Genomic DNA, 21324 nt, shown 5'->3' with positions numbered 1-21324 from the left:
GAGAGAGAGAGTAGAGGGGGTTGAAGGGAGGAGGGAGAGGAGAGGAGTTAGAGGGGTGTTTAGGGAGGAGGAGAGAGAGAGTAGAGGGGTGGGTTTAGGGAGGAGGAGAGAGAGAGTAGAGGGGTGTTTAGGGAGGAGGAGAGAGAGAGAGTAGAGGGGTCGCCCGGGAGGAGGAGGAGAGAGAGAGGGGGGTTAGAGAGAGGAGAGGAAAGGAGAGAGTAGAGGGGGTTAGGGAGGAGGAAGAGAGAGAGAGAAGGGGTGTTTAGAGAGGAGGTAGAGAGGAGTAGAGGGGTGTTAGGGAGGAGGAGGAAGAGAAGAGTAAGGGGTGTTTAGGGAGGAGGAGAGAGAGAGTAGAGGGGTTAGAGGAGGGGAGGAGAGAGAAGTAGAGGGGTGTTAGGAGGAGGAGGAGAGGAGGTAAGAGGGGTGTTAGGGGGAGGAGGAGGAGGAGAGAGAGAGGGTGTTTAGGGAGGATGGAGGAGAGAGAGTTAGAGGGGTGTTTCAAGGGAGGAGGTAGAGGTGGTGGTTGTTAGGAGGAAGGAGAAGAGAGAGTAGAGGGGTGTTAGGGAGGCGGAGAGAGGAGAGTAGAGGGGTGTTAGGGAGGAGGATTTGAGAGAGAGTTAGAGGGGTGTTTGTAGAGAGGGAGGAGGAGAGAGTTAGGTAGAGGGGTGTTTAGAGAGGAGAGAGAGAGTTAGTTAGAGTAGGGAGGAGGAGAGAGGAAGAGTAGAGGGGTGTTTAGGGAGGAGGATGAGAGAGAGAGTAGAGGGTGTTAGGGAGGAGGGAGGAGATTAGAGGGGTGTTTAGGGAGGAGAGAGAGAGACGAGTAGAGGGTGTTTAGGAGGAGGGAAGAGAGTAAGGGGTGTTAGGGCGGAGGAGGAGAGAGAGTAAGGGGTGTTAGAGAGGGAGAGAGAGAGATAGAGGGGTGTTGGGAGGAGGAAGAGAGAGTAGAGGGGTGTTTAGGGGAGGAGAGAAGAGAGTAGAGGGGTGTTTGAGGAGTGAGAGAGAGAGTAAGAGGGGTGGTTTAGGAGAGAGAGAGAGAGTAGAGGGGTGTTTAGGGAGGAGGAGAGAGAGAGTAGAGGGGTGTTGAGGGAGGAAGGGAAGAGAGAGTAAGGGTGTGTAGAGAGGAGGAGAGAGAGGAGGAAGAGGGTGTTAGGAGGAGGAGAGATAGGGAGAGGGAGTGTTGAGAGGAGGAGAGAAGAGTAGAGGGGTGTTAGGAGAGGAGGGAGAGAGAGTAGAGGGTGTTAGAGAGGAGGAGAGAGAGAGTAGAGGGTGGTAGAGGAGGAGAAGAGAGAGTAGAGGGGTGTTAAGAGGAGGAGAGAGAGAGTAGAGGGGGTTAGAGAGGATGAGAGACGGAGTAAGGGTGTTAGAGAGAGGAGGAGAAGAGTAGAGGGGTGTTAGGGAAGGAGAGAGAGAGTAAGGGGTTTTAGGAGGAGAAGAAGAGAGTAAGGGGTTTGAGAGGAGGAGAGAGAGAAGGAGAGGGGGGTTAGAGAGAGGAGAGAAGATAAGGGGTGTTAGAAGAGGAGGAGAGAGAGAGTAGAGGGGTGTTAGGAGAGGAAGAAGAGTAAGGGGTGTTTAGGGAGGAGGAGAGAGAGAGGAGGAGGGGTGTTTAGAGAGGAGGAGAGAGAGAGTAGAGGTGGGTTAGGAGGAGGAGAGAGGAGAGTGAGGGGTGTTAGGAGGGAGGAGGAAAGAGAGAGTAGAGGGGGTGTTTAGGAGGAGGAGAGAGAGAGTAAGAGGCGTGGGGTTTAGGGAGGAGGAAGAGAGAGTTAGAAGGGGTGTTTAGGGAGGAGGAGAGAGAGAGTAGAGGGTGGGGTTAGAGAGGAGGAGAAGAGAGGTTAGAGGGTGTTAAGGAAGGAGGAGAGAGCGAGTAAGGGGTGTTAGAGAGTAAGGAGAGAGAGAGTAGAGTGGTGTTAGAGAGGAGGAGAGAGAGAGTAGAGGGGTGTTAGAGGAGGGTGAGAGATAGAGTAAAGGGTGTTAGGGAGGAGGAGAGAAGAGAGTAAGGTGTTGGGAGGAGGAGAGAAGAGTAGAGGGGTGGTTTAGGGAGGAGGAGAGAGAGAGTAGAGGGGTGTTTAGGAGGAGGAAAGAGAGAGTAGAGGGGGTTTAGGGAGGATGAGAGAGAGAGTAGAGGGGTGTTTTTAGGGAGGAGGATAGAGAGAGTAGAGGGGTGTTTAGGGAGGAGAAGAGAGAGAAGTAGAGGGGTGTTTAGGGAGAGAGAGGAGAGTAGAGGGTGTTAGAGAGGAGGAGAGAGAGAGTAGAGGGTGTTTGGAGGAGGAGAGAGGAGTAGAGGGGTGTTTAGGGATGAGGAGGAGAGAGAGAGTAGAAGGGTGGGGGGTTAGGGAAGGGAGGAGGAAGAGAGAGTAGAAGGGTGTTTAGGGAGGAGAGGAGGAGGAGAGAGAGGGGTGTTTAGGGAGAGGAGAGGAGAGCGTAAGGTAGAGGGGGGTTGTTTTTAGGAGGAGGAGAGGGAAGGAAGAGTGGAGGGTAGAGGGGTGTTTAGGGAGGGAGGAGGAGAGAGGAGTAGAGGGGGTGGGTTTAGGGAGGAGGACGAGAGAGAGTTTAGAGGGGGTGGGTTTAGGGAGGAGAAGAGAGAGAGTAGAAGGGGTGTTTTAGGAGAGGAGGAGAAGGAGGAGTAGAGGGGTGTTAGAGAGGAGGAGAGAGAGAGTAGGAGGGGTGTTTAGGGGGAGGGAAGGAGAAGAGGAGTACAGGGGTGTTTAGGGAGGAGGAGGAGAGAGAGTAGCGGGGTGTTTAGGAGGGAGGAGGAGAGAGAGCAGAGGGCGTTGTTTAGGGAGGAGGAGAGAGAGAGTAGAGGGGTGGGGTTTTGTTTTTAGGGAGGAGGAGAGAGAGAAGAGAGGGTTAGGGGAGGGCGGGTTTAGGAGGAGGAGAGAGGAGAGAGTAGAGGGGTGTTTAGGGAGGAGGAGAAGGAGGAGGACGAGAGAGAGTAGAGGGTGTTTAGGGAGGAGGATGGAGAGGAGAAGTAGAGGGGGTGGTGGGTAGGAAGGAGGATAGAGAGAGTAGAGGGGTGTTTTAGAGCAGGAGAGAGAGAGGTAGGGGGGGTTTAGGAGGAGGAGAGGAAGAGAGTAGAGGGGTTGTTTAGGGAGGGAGGAGAGAGAGAGAGTAGAGGGTTGCGGGGTGTTTAGGGAGGAGGAGCAGAGAGAGTAGAGGGGTGTTTAGGGAGGAGGAGAGAGGAGAGTAGAAAGGGGTGGGGGGGTTAGATGAGGAGGAGGAGAGAGAGAGTTAGAGGAGGGGTGTTAGAGCGGAGGAGGAAGGAGAGTAGAGGGGTGTTTTAGGAGGAGGAGGAGAGAGGTAGGAGGGGTGTTAGGGAGGAGGCGAGCGAGCGAGAGTAGAAGGGGTGTTTTAGGGAGGAGGGGAGGGAGAGAGAGAGAGTAGAGGGGTGTTTAGGGAGGAATGGAGAGGAGAGGAGCGAGCGAGTAGAAGGGTGGGGGGTTTAGGGAGGGGGAGGAGAGAGAGAGTTAGAGGGTGTTAGAGAGGAGGAGAGTCGAGAGGGAGAGGTAGAAAGGGAGGAGTGTTAGGGAGAGGCTGAGAGAGAGATAGAGGGGTGTTTAGGGTAGGAGGAGAGAGAGAGTAGATGGGTGTAGAGAGGAGACGAGAGAGAGTAGTAGAGGGGTGTTAGGGAGGAGGAGAGAGAGAGATAGAGGGGTGTTTTGGAGAGGAGGAAGAGAGAGAGTAGATTGGGGTGTTTAGAGGAGGAGATGAGAGAGAGTAGAGCGGGGTTTGTTAGGGAGGAGAGAGAGAGTAGAGGGGTGTTAGAGAGGAGGAAGAGAGAGAGTAGATGTTAGGGAGGAGGAGAGAGAGAGTCCGAGGGGTGTTAGGAGGAGGAGACGAGAGAGATAGAGGGGTGTTAGGCAGGAGGATTGAGAGAGAGTAGAGGGGGTGTTAGGGAGGAGGAGAGAGAGAGTGGAGAGGGGTGTTTAGAGGAGGAGAGAGAGAGGAGTTAGGGGTGTTAGGGAGGAGGAGAGAGAGAGTAGAGGGGTGTTAGAGAGAGGAGCGAGAGAGAGGGTGTTTAAAGGGAGGAGGAGGAGAGAGTAGATGGGGTGTTAGGGGAGGAGGAGAGAGAGAGTAGAGGGGTGTTAAGGGAGGAGGAGAGAGAGAGTAGAGGTGTAAGGGAGGAGGAGGAGGAGAGAGTAGTAGAGGGGTGTTAGGGTGGAGGAGAGAGAGGCGTAGAGGGGGGTGGGAGGGGAGGAGGAGGAGGGAGAGAGATAAGAGGGGTGCAGAGAGAGGGATGGAGGGAGATGAATAGAGGGGTGTTAGGGAGAGGAGAGAGAGAGTTAGAGGGGTGTTAGGGAGAGGAGGAGAGAGAGAGTAGAGGGGTGTTAGGGAGGAGGAGAGAGAGAGTAGAGGGGTGTTAGGGAGGAGGAGAGAGAGAGTAGAGGGGTGTTAGGGAGGAGGAGAGAGAGAGTAGAGGGTGTTTAGGGAGAGGAGAGAGAGAGTTAGAGTAGAGGGGAAGGTAGGAGGAGAGAGAGTAGAGGGGGTTAGAGGGGTGTTTAGGGAGGAGGAGGAGAGAGATCGAGGGGTAGAGGGGAGGAGGAGGAGAGAGAGTAGAGGGGTGTTAGGGAGGAGGAGAGAGAGAGTAGGGGTTAGTAGAGGGGTTTAGGAGAGGAGAGAGAGAGGGTAGAGGGGGTGTTAGGGAGAGAGAGAGAGAGTAGAGTAGAGAGAGAGGGGAGAGAGAGTAGAGGGTGTTAGGGAGGAGGAGAGAGAGAGTAGAGGGGTGTTAGAGGGAGAGGAGAGAGAGAGAGAGTAGTTAGGGAGGAGGAGAGAGAGAGTAGAGGGGTGTTAGGGAGGAGGAGAGAGAGAGTAGAGGGGAGTTAGAGGAGGGGAGTTAGAGGGAAGTTAGAGGGGAGAGAGAGAGAGTAGAGGGGTTGTTAGAGTAGACGTTAGGGAGGAGAGAGGAGAGAGAGAGAGTAGAGGGGTGTTATTGGGGAGGAGAGAGAGAGAGAGAGAGAGGGTGTTAGGGAGAGAGAGAGAGAGAGAGTAGAGGGGCGGGGTGTTAGGAGGAGGAGAGAGAGAGTAGGATTGGGGTTTAGAGTGGAGAGGAGGAGAGAGGGGTTAGAGGTGGGGTTTGTTAGGGAGGGAGGAGAGAGAGAGTAGAGGGGTGTTAGGGAGTGAGAGACGAGAGAGAGAGAGGGGTGTAGGGAGGGAGGAGAGAGAAGAGAGAGAGAGTAGAGGGGTGTATTAGGGAGGAGAGAAGAGAGAGAGAGAGAGAGAGAGTAGAGGGGGTGTTAGGGAGGAGAGGATGGAGAGGAGAAGAGAGAGGAGAGAGAGAGAGAGAGTAGAGGGGTGTTAGGGAGGAGGAGAGAGAGAGTAGAGGGGGTTAGAGTGGAGAGGAGAGAGAGTAGAGGGGTGTTAGGGAGGAGGAGAGAGAGAGTAGAGGGGGGTGTTAGGGAGGAGAGAGAGAGAGAGAGAGTAGAGGGGTGTTAGGGAGGAGAGAGAGAGAGAGAGAGTAGAGGGGTGTTAGGGAGGAGAGAGAGAGAGAGAGAGAGAGAGAGTAGAGTTAGAGAGAGAGAGAGAGAGAGTAGAGGGTGTTAGGGTTTAGGAGGAGAGAGAGAGAGAGAGGAGAGAGAGAGAGAGAATGAGAGAGTAGAGGGGGTGTTAGGGAGGAGGAGAAAAGAAAGGAGAGAGTTAGGAGAGGTGTTAGGAAAGAGTGAGTGTGTGTTGTGGGGAAGAAAGAGAGAGAGAGAGAGCAATTCTCTCGCTTTTATGAGATGTTGCTAGCCGTGTGACTTTTCATGTCCCACACCAAGGATCTTACGACAAGAGCTCAGTGCTGTTCATCCATGCTACACAACATGTTCCGTTAGCACACACACACACACGCAAACACACCATTTTCTTTCACTTACCTGTGTATAGGTAAAGAATGCTTCCTCCTATATTTCATCTTTATTAGTCTAGACATTGCTGCTGTTAGTTGCATGGCTGGATACTTGAAGACCTCATTCCAACAGATATAGTGATCACGATTATTCACTGATAGGATGTGGAGAGAGAGAGAGAGAGAGAGAGAGAGAGAGAGAGAGAGAGAGAGAGAGAGAGAGAGAGAGAGAGAGTTGGTTAAATCTGGAGAAGGAGATCGCAAGTACACCTTACTAATGGAGGTATGAGGTAAAAAAAAAAAAAAATGCATACCGTGCTGTCATGACAGTATAAATGGTTTTACTTGCACGCGGGAAAGTTCGGGGAAACGGTACTGAAGCGCATGAGCAGTTCGAACCATGATTTGCCGCAGTGTAAGGCTATTGATAATGATGCTTACCATGTGATGAATGACTCCCTTATGGGGTCCTATCGTTCCTTTTACTGTACCTCCTTTCATATTCTCTTTCTTCTATCAGGCTACCCACCTTCCCCTAACAATTGTTTCATAGTGCATCTGCGAGGTTTCCCTCCTGTTACACATTTCAAACCTTTCTGCTCTGAATTTCCCTTTCGTCTCTGAATGGTTTAAGAGGTCTCAGCGCTTGGCCTTGACCTAAATTCTATATTCCGTACATTCCAATAAGAAAAACTCTGCTTTTCATTATTACTACACAAGATACTCTGTCTTATCATCGTGAAAAAATTAATCTGTTAGATTATATTGTGAGAATTTAGATTAAATGGGTTTAACGGCCTTGATGGATATGTTTTTCTTATACTCAGATTTCTTGTTTGCACGTCAATGATCATATTTTAGAAATAGTCACACGGACGTTGTTTAGGTCTTTCATTGATGCAAAAACTTCCCGTTTGATGTGATAGGATTAGCTTTTCGGTTTTTCGCTCATATGAATACCTTTTATGGCTATAGATATACGTTCATCACCTAGTGATTACCTGTAATTATCTAGAATAGCGTACAATCCGGTAGACGGAGTTCGATCTGCGCATGCGCTTGATTACGGTATGACAAATTTCCTGAATACCGTCAAATGGGGTTTGTTAATGATTATGAAGGTCTTGTCCTTACTTACAATTGCACTTCTAAAGCCAGTTGTGACAGAAGCTTCTCCATTTTAAAACTAAATCATAAACTATCCAAGATCAACCACGAGTCCGCTCAGATGGTCAAACCTCGCCATATTGTCAATAGACCATGATATTACTAATCAGCTGAGATTTGATGTTTTTACTAGCGATTCACTTCTAACCAAGCTCATTGGGATCCGATGTAAATCTGTTGTGTTGTTTTTGTTTTACTTTATGAAATGAAATAAATGAACGGGATGTTAAGGCTTAAAATATGCGTTTAATTTTCACCACGGCCTTTTCAGACCTCCCCGGCCGCCACTAACACTATAGTAGATTTACATCACCGGTGCATCTGATATCTAGGCCAGTCCCTAACGGCGCTCCTGATTGGCTGTTGATAAGCCCATCACGGGGCTGGAAACTCTCTCTCTCAAGAGTTCACATAAGCAGGATGTATGTTCCACCGCTCCTGAGGGGTACGTCTTTCTAAATCATCCCTCAGGAGAGGTGGAACATACATCCTACCTATATGAACTCTCTCGAGAGACTGAGTGTCCAGCCCTGTCATTGGCTTATCAACAGCATATCAGGAGCGTCGTAAGGGACTAGAGCATTTCAGAGACCTCCGTGACACCTGGCAAGTAACCACTTCATAATATCATAATACCTGGCTATGGTACTGTTCTCGCCATTTCATGATTACCTTGATCCCAATAACCTCATTAACCTCAAGTGGGTTGTCGTTATCTAAGAGTCAGCGTTAATTGCCTTTTACGGCCATTTCCAAAAAAGAAACTGGTCTTGATGGGTCGTCATAGGCACGATAATTCCCAATTTTTAAAAAAAAATTAGATGAAAAAAAAATGCCAGTCTTACAGCTTGGGTAAGTCTTGATTGACATACATAAATACAGAATCATGCCTTTGTGAAGTACGCTTCCTTATCTCTGTTTTTATCTAATCTTGAAGCTGTCCAGGTGGTTGCAACAGAGGGGCCCTGCCGTGAGGGAGGTAGGAGTACCTTCTGCAGCCCTTCGATTGGGGGGCGCCCCTGTTTCAGCTCATTAGTTTGTTGGTGTCTGCTATGTGAAGTGGTGTCTATCAGGACCTCGCCTGTGTGTTCCTCGCCATTGTAGGATATCTGATTTTGAAAAGTGATGCTTCATTCCGGGTCCGTTTCCAGAAACTAATTTCTTTCGACGGTTAAATTTTAAGACAGTAACATTTCTATGGACCATGGGCGTGATAAGGTTTGCAGATTGACGAATATTGAGTACAACATGTGCCTTTTTATTTATTTATTTTTTCGTTTAACAGATAAAAGAGGAACTTTTTACTGATGAAGTCACTATACATTTATGCTACTGATGTGTAACTCTGAAACATTAAAATTGACTATCCTTGTGGGCGATTGAGACGTGACCAAGGTGTCAAAGGTATTCGGAGCTTTTATGCCCTTTTGTGTCATACAAGTGGAAGAGCAGTACTGCCAAAATTGGAAAAGGAAACTTTCAGTTCGTATATTACAGTTCTTAAGAGTACGGCGTGACTCGACTTTGCCTAGCAATAAGATTACATCGCTACGCAAATTGACAGCCTGTTGATAAGTGAATTTTACACCTGGACATTCACTTTTCTGAATAAAATGCCTGAAAACTTTGGCAGGTTTGGTCAAGAGGATGAACTCTTCGATTTTGGCAATGGTAAGAGGCTATCGTTCAATTTGTTGTTTGTTTTATGGAAATCGCGTATTTGGGTAGGCCTTTGTTGATTCAAAAGCATTTTGTTTCAATATCATAGTTTACCTTGTCTTAACGTTTTCTGTTATAAAATCAAAGAAAACGACCATCTTGGCGGTGAATGCAAATCTAAACATGAAAACCACGCAGCATTTTTCTGTCTTGCTCTTAATGCAAAGCTGTTGGTCGTAATCGTAATCGTACAATAAACAACAGCAGTTTGTTCATTAAGCATTGTTACATTTATATCCAAGTAAATTGCTTCGTGTGGGCTTGAATGATGCATGCCGACAGCGGTAGAAGTAGCTTCGTCTTGTATTTTATACAGAATTGGCGGATGCGTAATTGTTAGGTAGTTGATAATTAGATAATGATGACTTCATGTAAGATAAAAGACTGTGATACTTACCATGAACACAGCGTACATGCAGGCTGTAATATCCATTTAAGGGGTGCAAAGTTAATGTTGAAGAAATGAGTTACAAGTAAATGATATTACAAGGTGAATCTCAGGACGAGGTTATTGATAGCTTAAAGTAATATCACATCTTTTAGCTAATGTAATTAAAATAAAGGTATTGATTGCAGGTCCACAATAATATCACATGTGAAGTATAAAGTCTTTAATAGATAATGGGAGCTTTTGAACCTAGTACAAGGTTCGAAAGCTCTTATTATCTATTAAAGACTTTATACTTCACATGCGATATTATTGTGGACCTGCAATCATTGTCATCATTTTCGACATTGAAAATTGTGCCCACAATAAAGGTATTCTTGCTGATGCGAAGTGGCAATCAAAGATACCTTGATTTAGGCAAAGGTAGATGGAGATTATTTATGCAACAGAAGCTGAATTACTCTTTTATTAAGTTATAAATATTTATTTTAAGTTATCGAAAAGGATATGTCAGACAGGTATAAACTACAATACCTCCGCCATAATCCAGTTCTTTTAAGTGGGATTGAAGATAATTTTTTTTTCTCTTTGGATTTTTCGAGCTTCCGAATGCATGTTGGGTGCTAGGCCTAAGTGTGTGTACTAATAATGGGAATTACACTTGGTTAAAGCAAGGAAGGTTTGTACCATTTGCCAATACGGGTTAACAGTAGAGGTTTCAATAGTAAAAGCTTTAATTATTTACTGTCAGGTCGAGAAGTAATTTTGTTTTTGTAATCATTTATGTACATGCATATATGGACAATTTCTACTTAACCTCCTCCCTCCAAGTAACTGGGGCACAATAGGTTTTACAGAAAACGAAACCTGTCTTCGTCCTCCACCCCCCCGCCCCACACCCAGTATGTGGAGTGTTTGTTTGAGACTATGAGTTGCCTACATAAGCGAGATTTGGTGGTCCGTTATCTGCCTTGATAAACCTTCCTGTAATTGCCAATTCCCTTATAATTCACCCTTTATCTAAGGAAATGCCAGTTTATTATCTGTGATGCAATCTTGTGACGTTGATTTTTTTTCTGTCTTATTTTTAATCTTGATTTTTAATCTTGCGAAGGTCAGGGAAAACATGGGAAGTTCTATCGAAAAGTTTCAGTCCCTTAAATTAATAAGCTGGCAACTTTTGTTAAACATAGATATTGACAAGTCTGGTATTACCGTGTGTTTACTTGGCGGATGAAGAGGTACTTCATGTAACTCTCTCTCTCTCTCTCTCTCTCTCTCTCTCTCTCTCTCTCTCTCTCTCTCTCTCTCTCTCTCTCTCTTTAGAACTTTTTGGAAAATATATGTATATTTATTGTGCGAAAAGCTACAAAGGAAAGAAAAAAAGTTTTCACGTCCATGTTTTTAATACCATTGCCTACAAGTATCCATGATGATGAAAAAGATATATTAAGTATATGACATGCACTGAAGGAGTGCGACTTTCGTTCATGTCATTGAAAGCCATTATGCCATCAATACTATAGAGCGCCTCGGTGGGGCGTGGTCGGTATGGTCTTGGCATGCCACCTCGGTGGTCGCGAGTTCTGTTCTCGGGCATTCCATTCAGGTGTTAGAGATGTGTATTTCTAGTGATAAAGTTCACTATCGACGGGGTTCGGAAGTCACGTAAAGCCGTTGATCCCGTTGCTGGATAACCACTGGTTCCATGCAACGTAAAAACACCATACAAACAAAAATCAACAGGACAGTCTCTAAAAGAAAAAAAAACTTAATTCCAATATTAGCCTAGATGGACAGATATTCGATTATGATTGGCTGTATGTTTATGTAAATATTATTCAGTTTTATGAAGAATATTTTTGTAAGAATATGATTACAAGCGGAGGAAGGTATGAATCATGCAGGGCCGTCCAACCCCATGCCCGTGGGCCAAAAATGGCCCGTTTCATTGTGAAAGTGGCCCGCGAGAGAAAAATAAGTAAAAGTATATTTCCCTTTTTTATATCATGAAAATTATATTTACCACTTATCCTGAATAAAAGAAATATTCTTTGCAAAATCAACAACTACAAAGAAAAGATTCACTGGCGTCTGTTGTGTGTTACATTATATTTTCAAACGATGATTTATTTAAAATAACAAAGCTCATCATATAGAACGCTGTACTAGTAACTGGGCTCCGTTTTAACCTTGTTTTAACATTGTTATTCTGTAGTTATTCCTATTTCATTAGAAATAGAGTGCCAAGATCATAGTTTCCTTCTCTTCTTTTTTTCCCAATCGGAATTAGAATGATCTTATGTACAAAGGATATGCAGATCTTCATACCAATGTGTCACTGAAGTGCCTTGGGAATGTGAACGCTAATGCAAATATAGAGAGTATTTCAGATAAAATAAAAAACGAAAACTACAATGCCATAATATATGCAAGTGAGGAGGAGGAGAACGAATTTTTCATCACTTCTGCATTTTGATTTTAAGTAAGTTTTACCATTGATTTTTAAGATTTTATAATTGGCCAGCGTTTAGTTTTGTTTTTCGTTCTTCTTAGCTGCGATCAGCGGATCTTTCCGTGGTATCACTACGTTTCTGTCATAGAACCTCATAACGAATTGAAATAGATCAAATTTTGTGTGCAGCTTCAGCTAGAAAAGTATTAGAATAAGTTGTAATATAGATAACCTTTAACTTCCTCAGGTTCACTAAATTTACCAAATTAGGAGATTGGGCATGTACTTTTTTTTATTTTTTTTTTTTTTACTTGATGGACAGTTGTGAAGATATGATGAAGCAGTGAGTGAATCAGCAGAAACCTGTATGTTGCTTATTACTGACGGCTAATACACATTTTTTCATTGATCCCTGTAACTACATCAGATACATGTAAAAAAAAGTCTAAAGTTCCTTCCCAGTATTATGTTGAAAACTGGATTTTGCTTTGTGAAATGTGTATCTGATATATCATCTCACAACATTTCCTGCTTCCTATTTGCCATTTGACAAATCGAATGGCAATAATGTTAAGGGTTGTTGCTATCGCAGACATTTTGAAACTGTACAGTGGCATCGCCGTTGTTAATGGCCTTATAAGTATTATAATTCTCCCTCTGTTGAAGGGGTGAACTTATTGGAATGCTTATTTTTTCATGCTTAGGGCACTGAGATGAACATGCAAATATACATATCTGGCTCGATTGATGAATTATCTGAATGGAAACAGAATATGGAGATTTAGTTTACTTTAATGCTGTAAGATGGCTGAGTCGTGGTAATGTACTTATGAGGTTTACTGCTTTGTTACCTGATATAAAGACCTTTCTTGAACTGAAGGGGTCGGAGAATCCAAACTTGGATGACCCACAGTAGCTCGTACGATTATATTATCTCACAGATTTAACAAGCCACATGAACTCATTGAATCTCAAGTTGCAAGGTAAGGCAAAAATGATAGCAGATTTGTTCAGAGAAATACAAATATTTAGGTCAAAACTGGATATGTGGATTGAGCAAATACAAGAGAGGGATTTAAATAACTTTCCAACATTAAAGCATCTTGAGCCTGATGAAGTTATTGATTTTGCTGAATTGCATGGTTATTTAGAAGTTCGAATTCAGTTTAACAATAGGTTTGCTGACTTTGATCAGTATGAATTTTGCTTTAGATTTTTACATTCACCGTGTGGTTACAGTCATAGAGATGTGTGTAAATTGTCATCTGTGTGCAAAATCAATGTACCTTTGTTTCAAGAAGAATTAATTGAAATGAAAACTAATTGTGCCCACCAAGATGTGAAATTCGATTTTTGGACACAAATATCCTGCTCACATGATTACCCACACATTTCTGATTGTGGGTCAAAACTATTGTCAATGTTTGGTTCAACTTGGCTCTGTGAGAGTACATTTTCATTCATGAAGTTATTAAAGTCAACATTACGATCCTCAATTAGTGACGTAAATCTTGAGTCCGAATTAAGATGTCCTCTCACTGATTTTCACCCTGAATTTTTTGAAATAATAAAATCAAGCTATTATCAGCATTCCCACTTAATTTACCTTTGTTTGGATTAAATAAACTCTTGTTTGCCCTCTTTAAAATATATATCTTTGAATTCCCCTGAAATAAGTCCTTGTCATTTTAAAATTAATAATTTCTAAGTAATATATATATATATATATATATATATATATATATATATATATATATATATATATATATATATATATATATATATATATATACCCACACACACAGGTGGCCCGCATGCCTTTTTGTTTTTTTCAAGAGTGGCCCTCAGACTAAACAACTTGGACGGCCCTGTATGAATGTATGGACCTCAAGGAAGGCGGTTCGGGCTCATTAGCAAAAAAGGGTGAGGCCACCTGTGTGGAAAAACAACTTTGCCCAATAGGTGCGACTGTTTTTTTTTTTTTTTTTTTCAAACCCCTGTGCGTTCGTGTGTAATACACCCTGGCATTTGTAATGTAAATTTCCACCCATTTCTGTATTTCACGCTTTTTTGAGAGCAAGAACCCGTGTTATCGCATGACTGGCTTAAGCCTATAAAACAACACTATGTATCCTTTCTCTTGAAGATGTCTTGAAACAAATACTAAATGGTCGGGGTTATACCTGTTTCATTTTTGCCTGTGGTACATTCTCTCTAATTATATATATATATATATATATATATATATATATATATATATATATATATATATATATATGTAATTATACGTATGTTAATCATCCAGAATCCAATCGCCAAACATACAAAATTGCAACCCAATAGCTATAGTAGTTTTTACTTTTTATTTCAGGTTAAAGTTAGCCATAATCGTACTTGGGGAAGCGATATAGGTACCAACAAGGCCTATACAAAGCCTATACAAACCTATACAAAGAGGTCAGACGGACAGAACTGTCATCTTCGCTCCTCTCTCTCGCTGTGACGTCACGCCGGCCACAACCCGTGATTCACTGGTGGGCCGCGACATTGTAGATTAAGATATTATTGTTATTTCTCTTTGAGTAATTCTTGCTCTTGACTATTTAATCTGATACTTTCGTTATCAGAAAAGTCCGAGAATGCCCAAACAATTTTCTTGATAAAATAATATTACTGTAGCCTTAGTACAGCACTGTGAATTGAGAAGCAAGTATTGAAGGAAACACGATTGTAGTTGTAAGTTTATTAATGAAAATAATTACTACACACTTTAATACAAACAGAAATAACATTCATTTATTTTACAACAATTCCTTGATTGAAGGCCTTAAAATGTTTAAAGTATTTATACACAGATCTAAATATTTAACTTTAATTTTTTTCTTGTGTCTCCCCGATAATTTTCAATTTTCATCTTTCTCTTCTTCGTTTTAATAGTATTATTTAGGTGCCTTAGTCTAAAATATATAGAGATCTTTGCGAAGAATTCAATAATCTCTTCAGGGACCTTTACTCCTGATCGTTTCAATTCAGCAACAAGAGTTTTTCTGCATGCTTTCCCTTCTAAAAGTGATGAACCGTGAATTGTGTTGAAGACTTCTCGTAGGACACTTAATTCAGAAGAAAATTCTTCTGATGGCATATACAGCTCACCTCTGTTTACCATTTCAATCCACGATTCATTTGCATTTTTACACTCTTTCATCTTTTTTCCTAATTGTGGATATTTTGTAGAAAATGTTTTGATAATATAACCTCCTATATATTTAAGAGCTTCATCTTCAATTACAGTGGCAGCCGTTTTATCGTTTTCTTTATCCAGAATTTGATTGTTTATATCTTCTGTGGGGCATTCAAAATCTAAATCTTTAAACAATGAGCTGGTCAAGTATATTTCTAATGCCAATTCTCTATCTTCACTGTATTTTGAATTGCATGCAGACTCATTTGTCAACATGTCATAATTGTTGCTCTTTGCAATGATGTTTGTTTTTTCACTAATTATTTTTACATCTTTTCCCAGAATCAATGACCTAAGCCTAAACTTGAATTCAACAGCATTAGGGTGATCGTATGTGCCCTTCATTTGCCTTATGCAACCGAACAGATGCTCTAGGCAGTCTTGATTCAACTTATGAGTCATGATGTAATCTACATTAAAGACATCTTTAACCATATTAGAGAGACCAATAACCGACTTGCTAGAAAGAATTATGCCTTTTTGAAATTTGTACAGACATCTTGTTTTCTGTGATTTTACTTTTAAAGAAGTCATTACCTTTATGAACTTTTCCAAAGTATTTATTTGAAATTCTTTATCAATCCCAAAACTATTTCTCGCTGGTATATCGCCATACATGTTGTTTGAATTCATTACATCAAACCAGTCGTTTATCAATGAGATAAAATCAGAGGTAGCTTGCCAGTTATTGGATTCCAACAGACCTCTACTTCCCAAATACTTTAATGCACTTGCACAAGATGACGATAATAATTGCACAGCATACTTGACGCGCTGCCTGTGCTGTCCATTAACAGATAGATGGAGTTCATTAATTTTATAGGCCAGCCCATATTCTGTACAGGATTTTGCCAACATTTCACGGATGCTTATGTCAGAAATGAAATCACTGCCTAAATAAAACCCTGAATCAATTAAGTTATTTCTGACTAATTTTATCAAATGGGGAACGTCGGCAAAAACGTATATCTCCCTGTCAGCACTTGGGTTCTTGAATGAAATCTTATTGACAAGAGGATCAATGCCAAATTCTTTCCACATGCGAAGATTGGCTGATCCCATGTCAGAAACAATAGCAACAATGGGATAACCAGCAGCCTCAACATGCATTATGGTTTCTAATAATAACTGCTTTAGATTTGCCTCATCAAAGTTAAAATAAATTGGTTGTTTCCACTTCCCTACAAGACCTTGTAACATAAAAACCAAGACTCTGTCGTGGGGCTTATACAATACATCCATACCCTTATCGTAGCACCATTCATTACTAATACACATTTCATCCATACTTAATACCGCTATTTTTTCATTTACTGTAAAAGTTTCAGCTTTAGCACGTAATAATGTCAAAACACTTGTCAAAATCCCTGGCTCGCAGAAGAATCTACTTGCTCTTTCTTTTAATGTAGTTTCACAAGGCAATGGAAACCCCTTCTTAAGTCTCAGATACTTATAACATTTGGAATTCATGCTTCTTAGAGTTAAAGCTGATGCAATGTCTTCGCTGCCCCATTCGCTTACCCTTTTCTTTGTTATAATTGCTTTTATTTGAGTTTTACTAAATAATGGCTCTAGAATATTTTCTGTTCTTTTAATCACTACGTTCCTAATAATTTGCATAACATTTTCATTCAAAGCACTTATATTTTCCTTTAATCTTGCATTTTCTTCCTGAACTTGTTTCAATTGTTCCCTTAACTGATGCACTTCATTTTTTCGCTCTTCCTCATTAACATTTTCTATCACACATGGTTCATCTACTTTTCCATTTTCCCCTACAGTGATTTCACTGGCACCATCTTGCTCTGCATTACACACTTCCTCTTCATTAATGAATACCTCTTGCAACGTTTGTCTCTGAATACGTTTCTTAGACCTTTCTTCTCTTGCCATTGATGATTCCATCGGTGTTCTCTCTGGAACACAATCAAATAAAGAGAGTGAGATTTACCTTTTGACTAAATATATAACGACAAGCCAGAACACGCAAACGCACATGCACATATGATGTAATTAGTTCTCAATTATATCGTCAAGGTAATCTACGAGAAAAATAATTGAAATCTGGTATAGAATGAACTTTTTAATAAGAGAATAAAATAACATAGTTAACTCACCTTTTGGTATATGTATAGATGGGACAGCGTTTTTCTTCAATAACCTCATATTTTTAGGGCTCTCAGTAGTCAGCAATCTTGATTTCATATCATCAATGTAGTCCTCTGGGGTGAAATGAACTGAACACACGACTGCATGCTTTGGATTGATTTCATCAGATCGGCAACACACGTTTATCCACTTATCACAGTAAATTTTGTCTCTAGGAAACGTGAAATACCTAATGCCATTGCCTTTTGATTTTCTCTTGGTATTCAGGCATCCATAAACAGAACAGTTATTTGGCATTGTCGGTTAAGTGATTGCTCTCGTTGTAAGTATAGGCCTTGGTTGTAAGAAGGTAACTGACCGGGCTGGGGCGAGCTGTGGCGAGCGTGACGAGCCCAGAAGGGTGAGTCAGGGATAATCCTCTGTCCGACTGACCTCTTTGTATAGGCCATATAGGCCTTGGGTACCAACAACATAGGTTGAGTTTCTTGAGCCGCGGCCGAGTGTTTTATGGGCCGTGGCGCATTTAATTTTTTTTTTCTATTAAGAGTAGATTTTATTTGTTCATTATTTTATACCATTCAATTTCCTTTTGTCTTGTCAGGTTTCCCAGATGACCCTTGTGACGTAGACATATTGAAGCTGCCAATTGACGATGACGGGAATGTTCTCTCGGCCGATGACTTCTTCCGTAAGGTGAGTTTTGTTTATATCTATCTATCTATCTATCTATATATATATATATATATATATATATATATATATATATATATATATATATATATAGTGTTAAAATGTTATGGCTTTCCCTTGGGATATATATATATATATATATATATATATATATAATATATATATATATATAATATATAAAAGGTTGTTGTCCACAGGGGAAAAGGAAAAGAAAAGCTGAAAATCCTTTATAGCTCAACAGTTTCGGCCTCCACTCTCGATAAGGCCCAGTAGAGGCCGAAAACTGAGCTAAAAGGAATATCAGCTTTTCTCTTCCCTTGTGGACAACAACCTCATATATCTATTTTCGTGAAGAAGGAAGACTAAAACTTCATATTATATATATATATATATATATATATATATATATATATATATATGTATATATATATATATATATATATATATATATATATATATATATATTGTCGCCGGTGAATTCAAGTTATTGCGTCATGAAATTTGTCAGGTACGGCCTTGCACTGATCGTAAAGTTTTTTTTTTTTATTGTAAATTTATACATCATATATATTCATATTTTTACATAGTAATCTCATGCACAGTGTACGTATGCTCTATAAAAGACTACAATATGTGGTTAACCCACAACATATAAACTACATCAGTGTGGAAATAGTTTGAACTTATCTGGTTAAGGTTGCTACAGGAGAACGGTTTCTGAGTAACAGGAACGAAAACAATGGTGTCCCACGTCCCGAGTTTTTCATTGATCAGGGCTTGTACAGGTTTGCCCTCCCCCCTCCCCCCTCAACTCCCCTCCCTCCCTACTTCCCTCCTACCCCGCTACGATTAGCGTGATTCAGGAAACAGACGCTTTATATCGTATGAGTAATAAAAGTAAACTTCACTTATTTTTTAATGGTGGCTTGCAGATTTGAGTCTAAAACAAATTATAAGTCAGGTGAGAGAGCATTGGAACATTGCGCACAAAGGCTATATATACAATGAAATACCGCCTGATATGAAAAAACAAATTTCAAAAAGAACTAGAGTCTCTTATTCTGTAGGAGCTACGATACTGAGAGAAAACACTAAAAGACAAACATGAAATAATAAGAGGTCTGCGTACTACATGAAACCAAACAAGTAAGTAAGCGTAAATCATTTATACGATTCATATAGAATTAGCATATAGGTCTAACGATACACTTTGCTTTGCCAAAGCTGTTTCGGGTAACGTGTTCTGATTCTTACCATTCGGTACTCTTGTGGGAGCACAGATGACAGTTTAAATCTGAGAGAGAGAGAGAGAGAGAGAGAGAGAGAAGAGAGAGAGATGGCCCAGCACGTTAAACCGTATCGATGGTTTATGATGTGGAAAATTACATATTGAACTATAGCAGTTTTAGTAAGTTTTACTACTAGGAGATCGTGGTACGCAAGAGTTCGAGGTTATGAGGGTAATGTAAATTTAGCGCATCGAGTTGCCGATGAAATTTAAATTCAAAACTTTATCACATTTTGGACTTGAAAATATAAAGTTCGTGTGTTCGAATGTGAGCTATGAACGTTTATGGCGTTCGTTTCATTCGCCGTATTTTGATCTCAAAAATAGCGTCATTCCCATGAACGCCGTGTTCAGTATCAGCCCCATTGAAGTGAATGATAAAACATATACAGGGTGTTCATAAAGTTCCAGTACCATTTCAAGTATTTATTGCTCAGAATGGTACTGGGACTTTATGGACACACTGTAGAAAAGATGGTAAATATCTAACCGTATATTTTCTTCCGTAGGAGGGTAGTGCCTTCAGTGTACCTCATGCGGTGCAATGTAGGCATTCACATTCCTTTTGCTGTTACTCCGTTCATGTTATCTTTCTACCGTATTCTTTTCCATCCTCTCCCAGCACGATTCATAGCGCAACTGCGAGTTTTTTTTTTTTTTTTTCCTCCTGTTACACCTTTCAAACCTATTTACTGTCAATTTCGATTTCAGTGCCGAATGACCTCACAGGTCCCAGTGATTGTCCTTTGTCCTAAATCCTATATTCGATTCAATTCAATACATATAGACTTTTGAATGACCCTACATACATCTTAACCGAAACTAACTTGGCACTTGACATTCAAGAGATTTATTATAGACTGTATCACGAATCCAGGTGAGAAATAATAGTCAGGTAAAAAAGTAACAGAAAAAAAAGTCTCGGGAACCCATTAATCTTTCCTAAGTAGTAACTCTCACGGGTTTTAACCCGGCACTATGTATCACTTTTGACTCAACACCTTGTTTAGTACAAGCCCGTTGGTGATTACCGTAAAAACCTAAAAAACATAAACAAAAGACTGTAAAATAATGTAACTTTTTCCTAGCCAAAATTGACTTTTTTTCTGAGACTATATTACGGGCTACCCTGTAGCACATCTAGAATGGTAGTAGCACAGTGCAAAAAATATTCAGTGCGGGGAAGTCCGTTGAGCCGACTCTTTCGAGTGGAAGGTACTGCTGTTCATAACAGTTGCTTGAATGTAAGTGGTATTAGACTGAAACACACACATTTGGAAAATGAGAGCGTTTTTTTTTAAGTGCAGTTGCAATTTCAAAAGATTCGTTGACCTATTTTATATATTCGTACATCAAATATTTTAACAGTACACCTTTCACCTTCCAAAATGACTTGTTCCAATAGAAATTGGGAAACTATATTATTATTTAAAGTGCATTGTTAAAAGTACAAGAAAATACTATGCAAAAAAAAAAAAAAATCTGGTATTATGAGTAAGCGCACATCACACGCTCTCTCTCTCTCTCGGTTGTTGTATTTTTCTCTCTTTTACTATCCCCTCTTCTTCCTTTTACTACCTCAAAATATGGATATTATGAGTAAGCGCACATCACTCTCTCTCTCTCTCTCTCGGTTGTTGTATTTTCCCCTCTTTTACTATATCTCCTCTTCCTCCTCCTTTTACTACCTCCTCCTCTTCTCCCACCCTAACTCAGCAGAAAGGCCAACAATATCTCGAAAGGAGATAGGACTATAAGTATCCGTCAAGATAACCCTCTGTCCCGAAGATAGCACAAGTGAGAATGTCAAACATACGTCAACACCCGAAAGGAAGTTTGGAAACATTTTTAATCGCTTGTCGTCAAGTCATTAAGTGTCCCCAGACACTCGTGCAGTTCCCCAAGGGATAATGGCTGCTCCTTCCCTCCTCTTGCCGCCTGCTGACTATATAGGCCTATGACAGCTCCGGTCCACCCTTGGGAGGGGTTGGTTGAGATTTTTGCGCTTTTAAATCCTTGGGCCACACCTGGACGAGATCATTTCCAAAACTAGGCAGGTTAAGTTTGTAGTAAAATAAAATTTTTATGCACGAGAGGCCGTTGTGGAAACCTGTCTGTGCATAGTCTTGTTGTAAATTGTAATTGTGTGAATGAACGGGAGCAAATTCGAACTTTGAAAATCAGATAGGAATCACACACACACACACGTTACTTGAAAACAAATTTTTCCCATTAATTGCATACAATACCGAAAGTGGTAAACTGCTTGTTTGCGATTTAAATGTTTCAGAAATCGTTGCGACGTCAGTATACAACTGACTTTTTTTTTAAACCAATTCAGCATTTATCAGTCAACTGCATGTTTTGTGTTTCTCTAGACTATGGTCTCTCCCTCAGCCTATTCAGTTTGCGGTGATCATTGTGAAGATGTTGAACACACCTTGCA

At 41.3% G+C, this 21324-nt stretch overlaps 1 protein-coding gene across 4 annotated transcripts in view; it reads left to right on the top strand.

Annotated features, from left to right (window-relative positions):
• The window catches only part of LOC135209052 (protein bicaudal C homolog 1-B-like), a 167447-nt gene that overhangs the window by 27018 nt on the left and 119105 nt on the right, over positions 1-21324 (top strand). Inside the window, exons 1-3 of one of the 4 annotated variants that reach the window (XM_064241614.1) lie at positions 7996-8071; positions 8274-8659; positions 17502-17593. In XM_064241614.1, coding sequence (XP_064097684.1) covers positions 8602-8659; positions 17502-17593 — 150 coding nt within the window. In that variant the 5' untranslated portion in view covers positions 7996-8071; positions 8274-8601. Of the gene's footprint in view, positions 1-7995; positions 8128-8273; positions 8660-17501; positions 17594-21324 lie in introns of those variants that run through there. The other 3 variants (XM_064241612.1, XM_064241611.1, XM_064241609.1) reach the window with 3 other exon arrangements.

Source organism: Macrobrachium nipponense, chromosome 37, assembly GCF_015104395.2.
Source record: "Macrobrachium nipponense isolate FS-2020 chromosome 37, ASM1510439v2, whole genome shotgun sequence".
NCBI classification, from domain to species: Eukaryota; Metazoa; Arthropoda; class Malacostraca; order Decapoda; family Palaemonidae; genus Macrobrachium; species Macrobrachium nipponense.
Note: the sequence above shows the minus strand (reverse complement) of the source record. Positions and strands in the feature narration are given on the sequence as shown.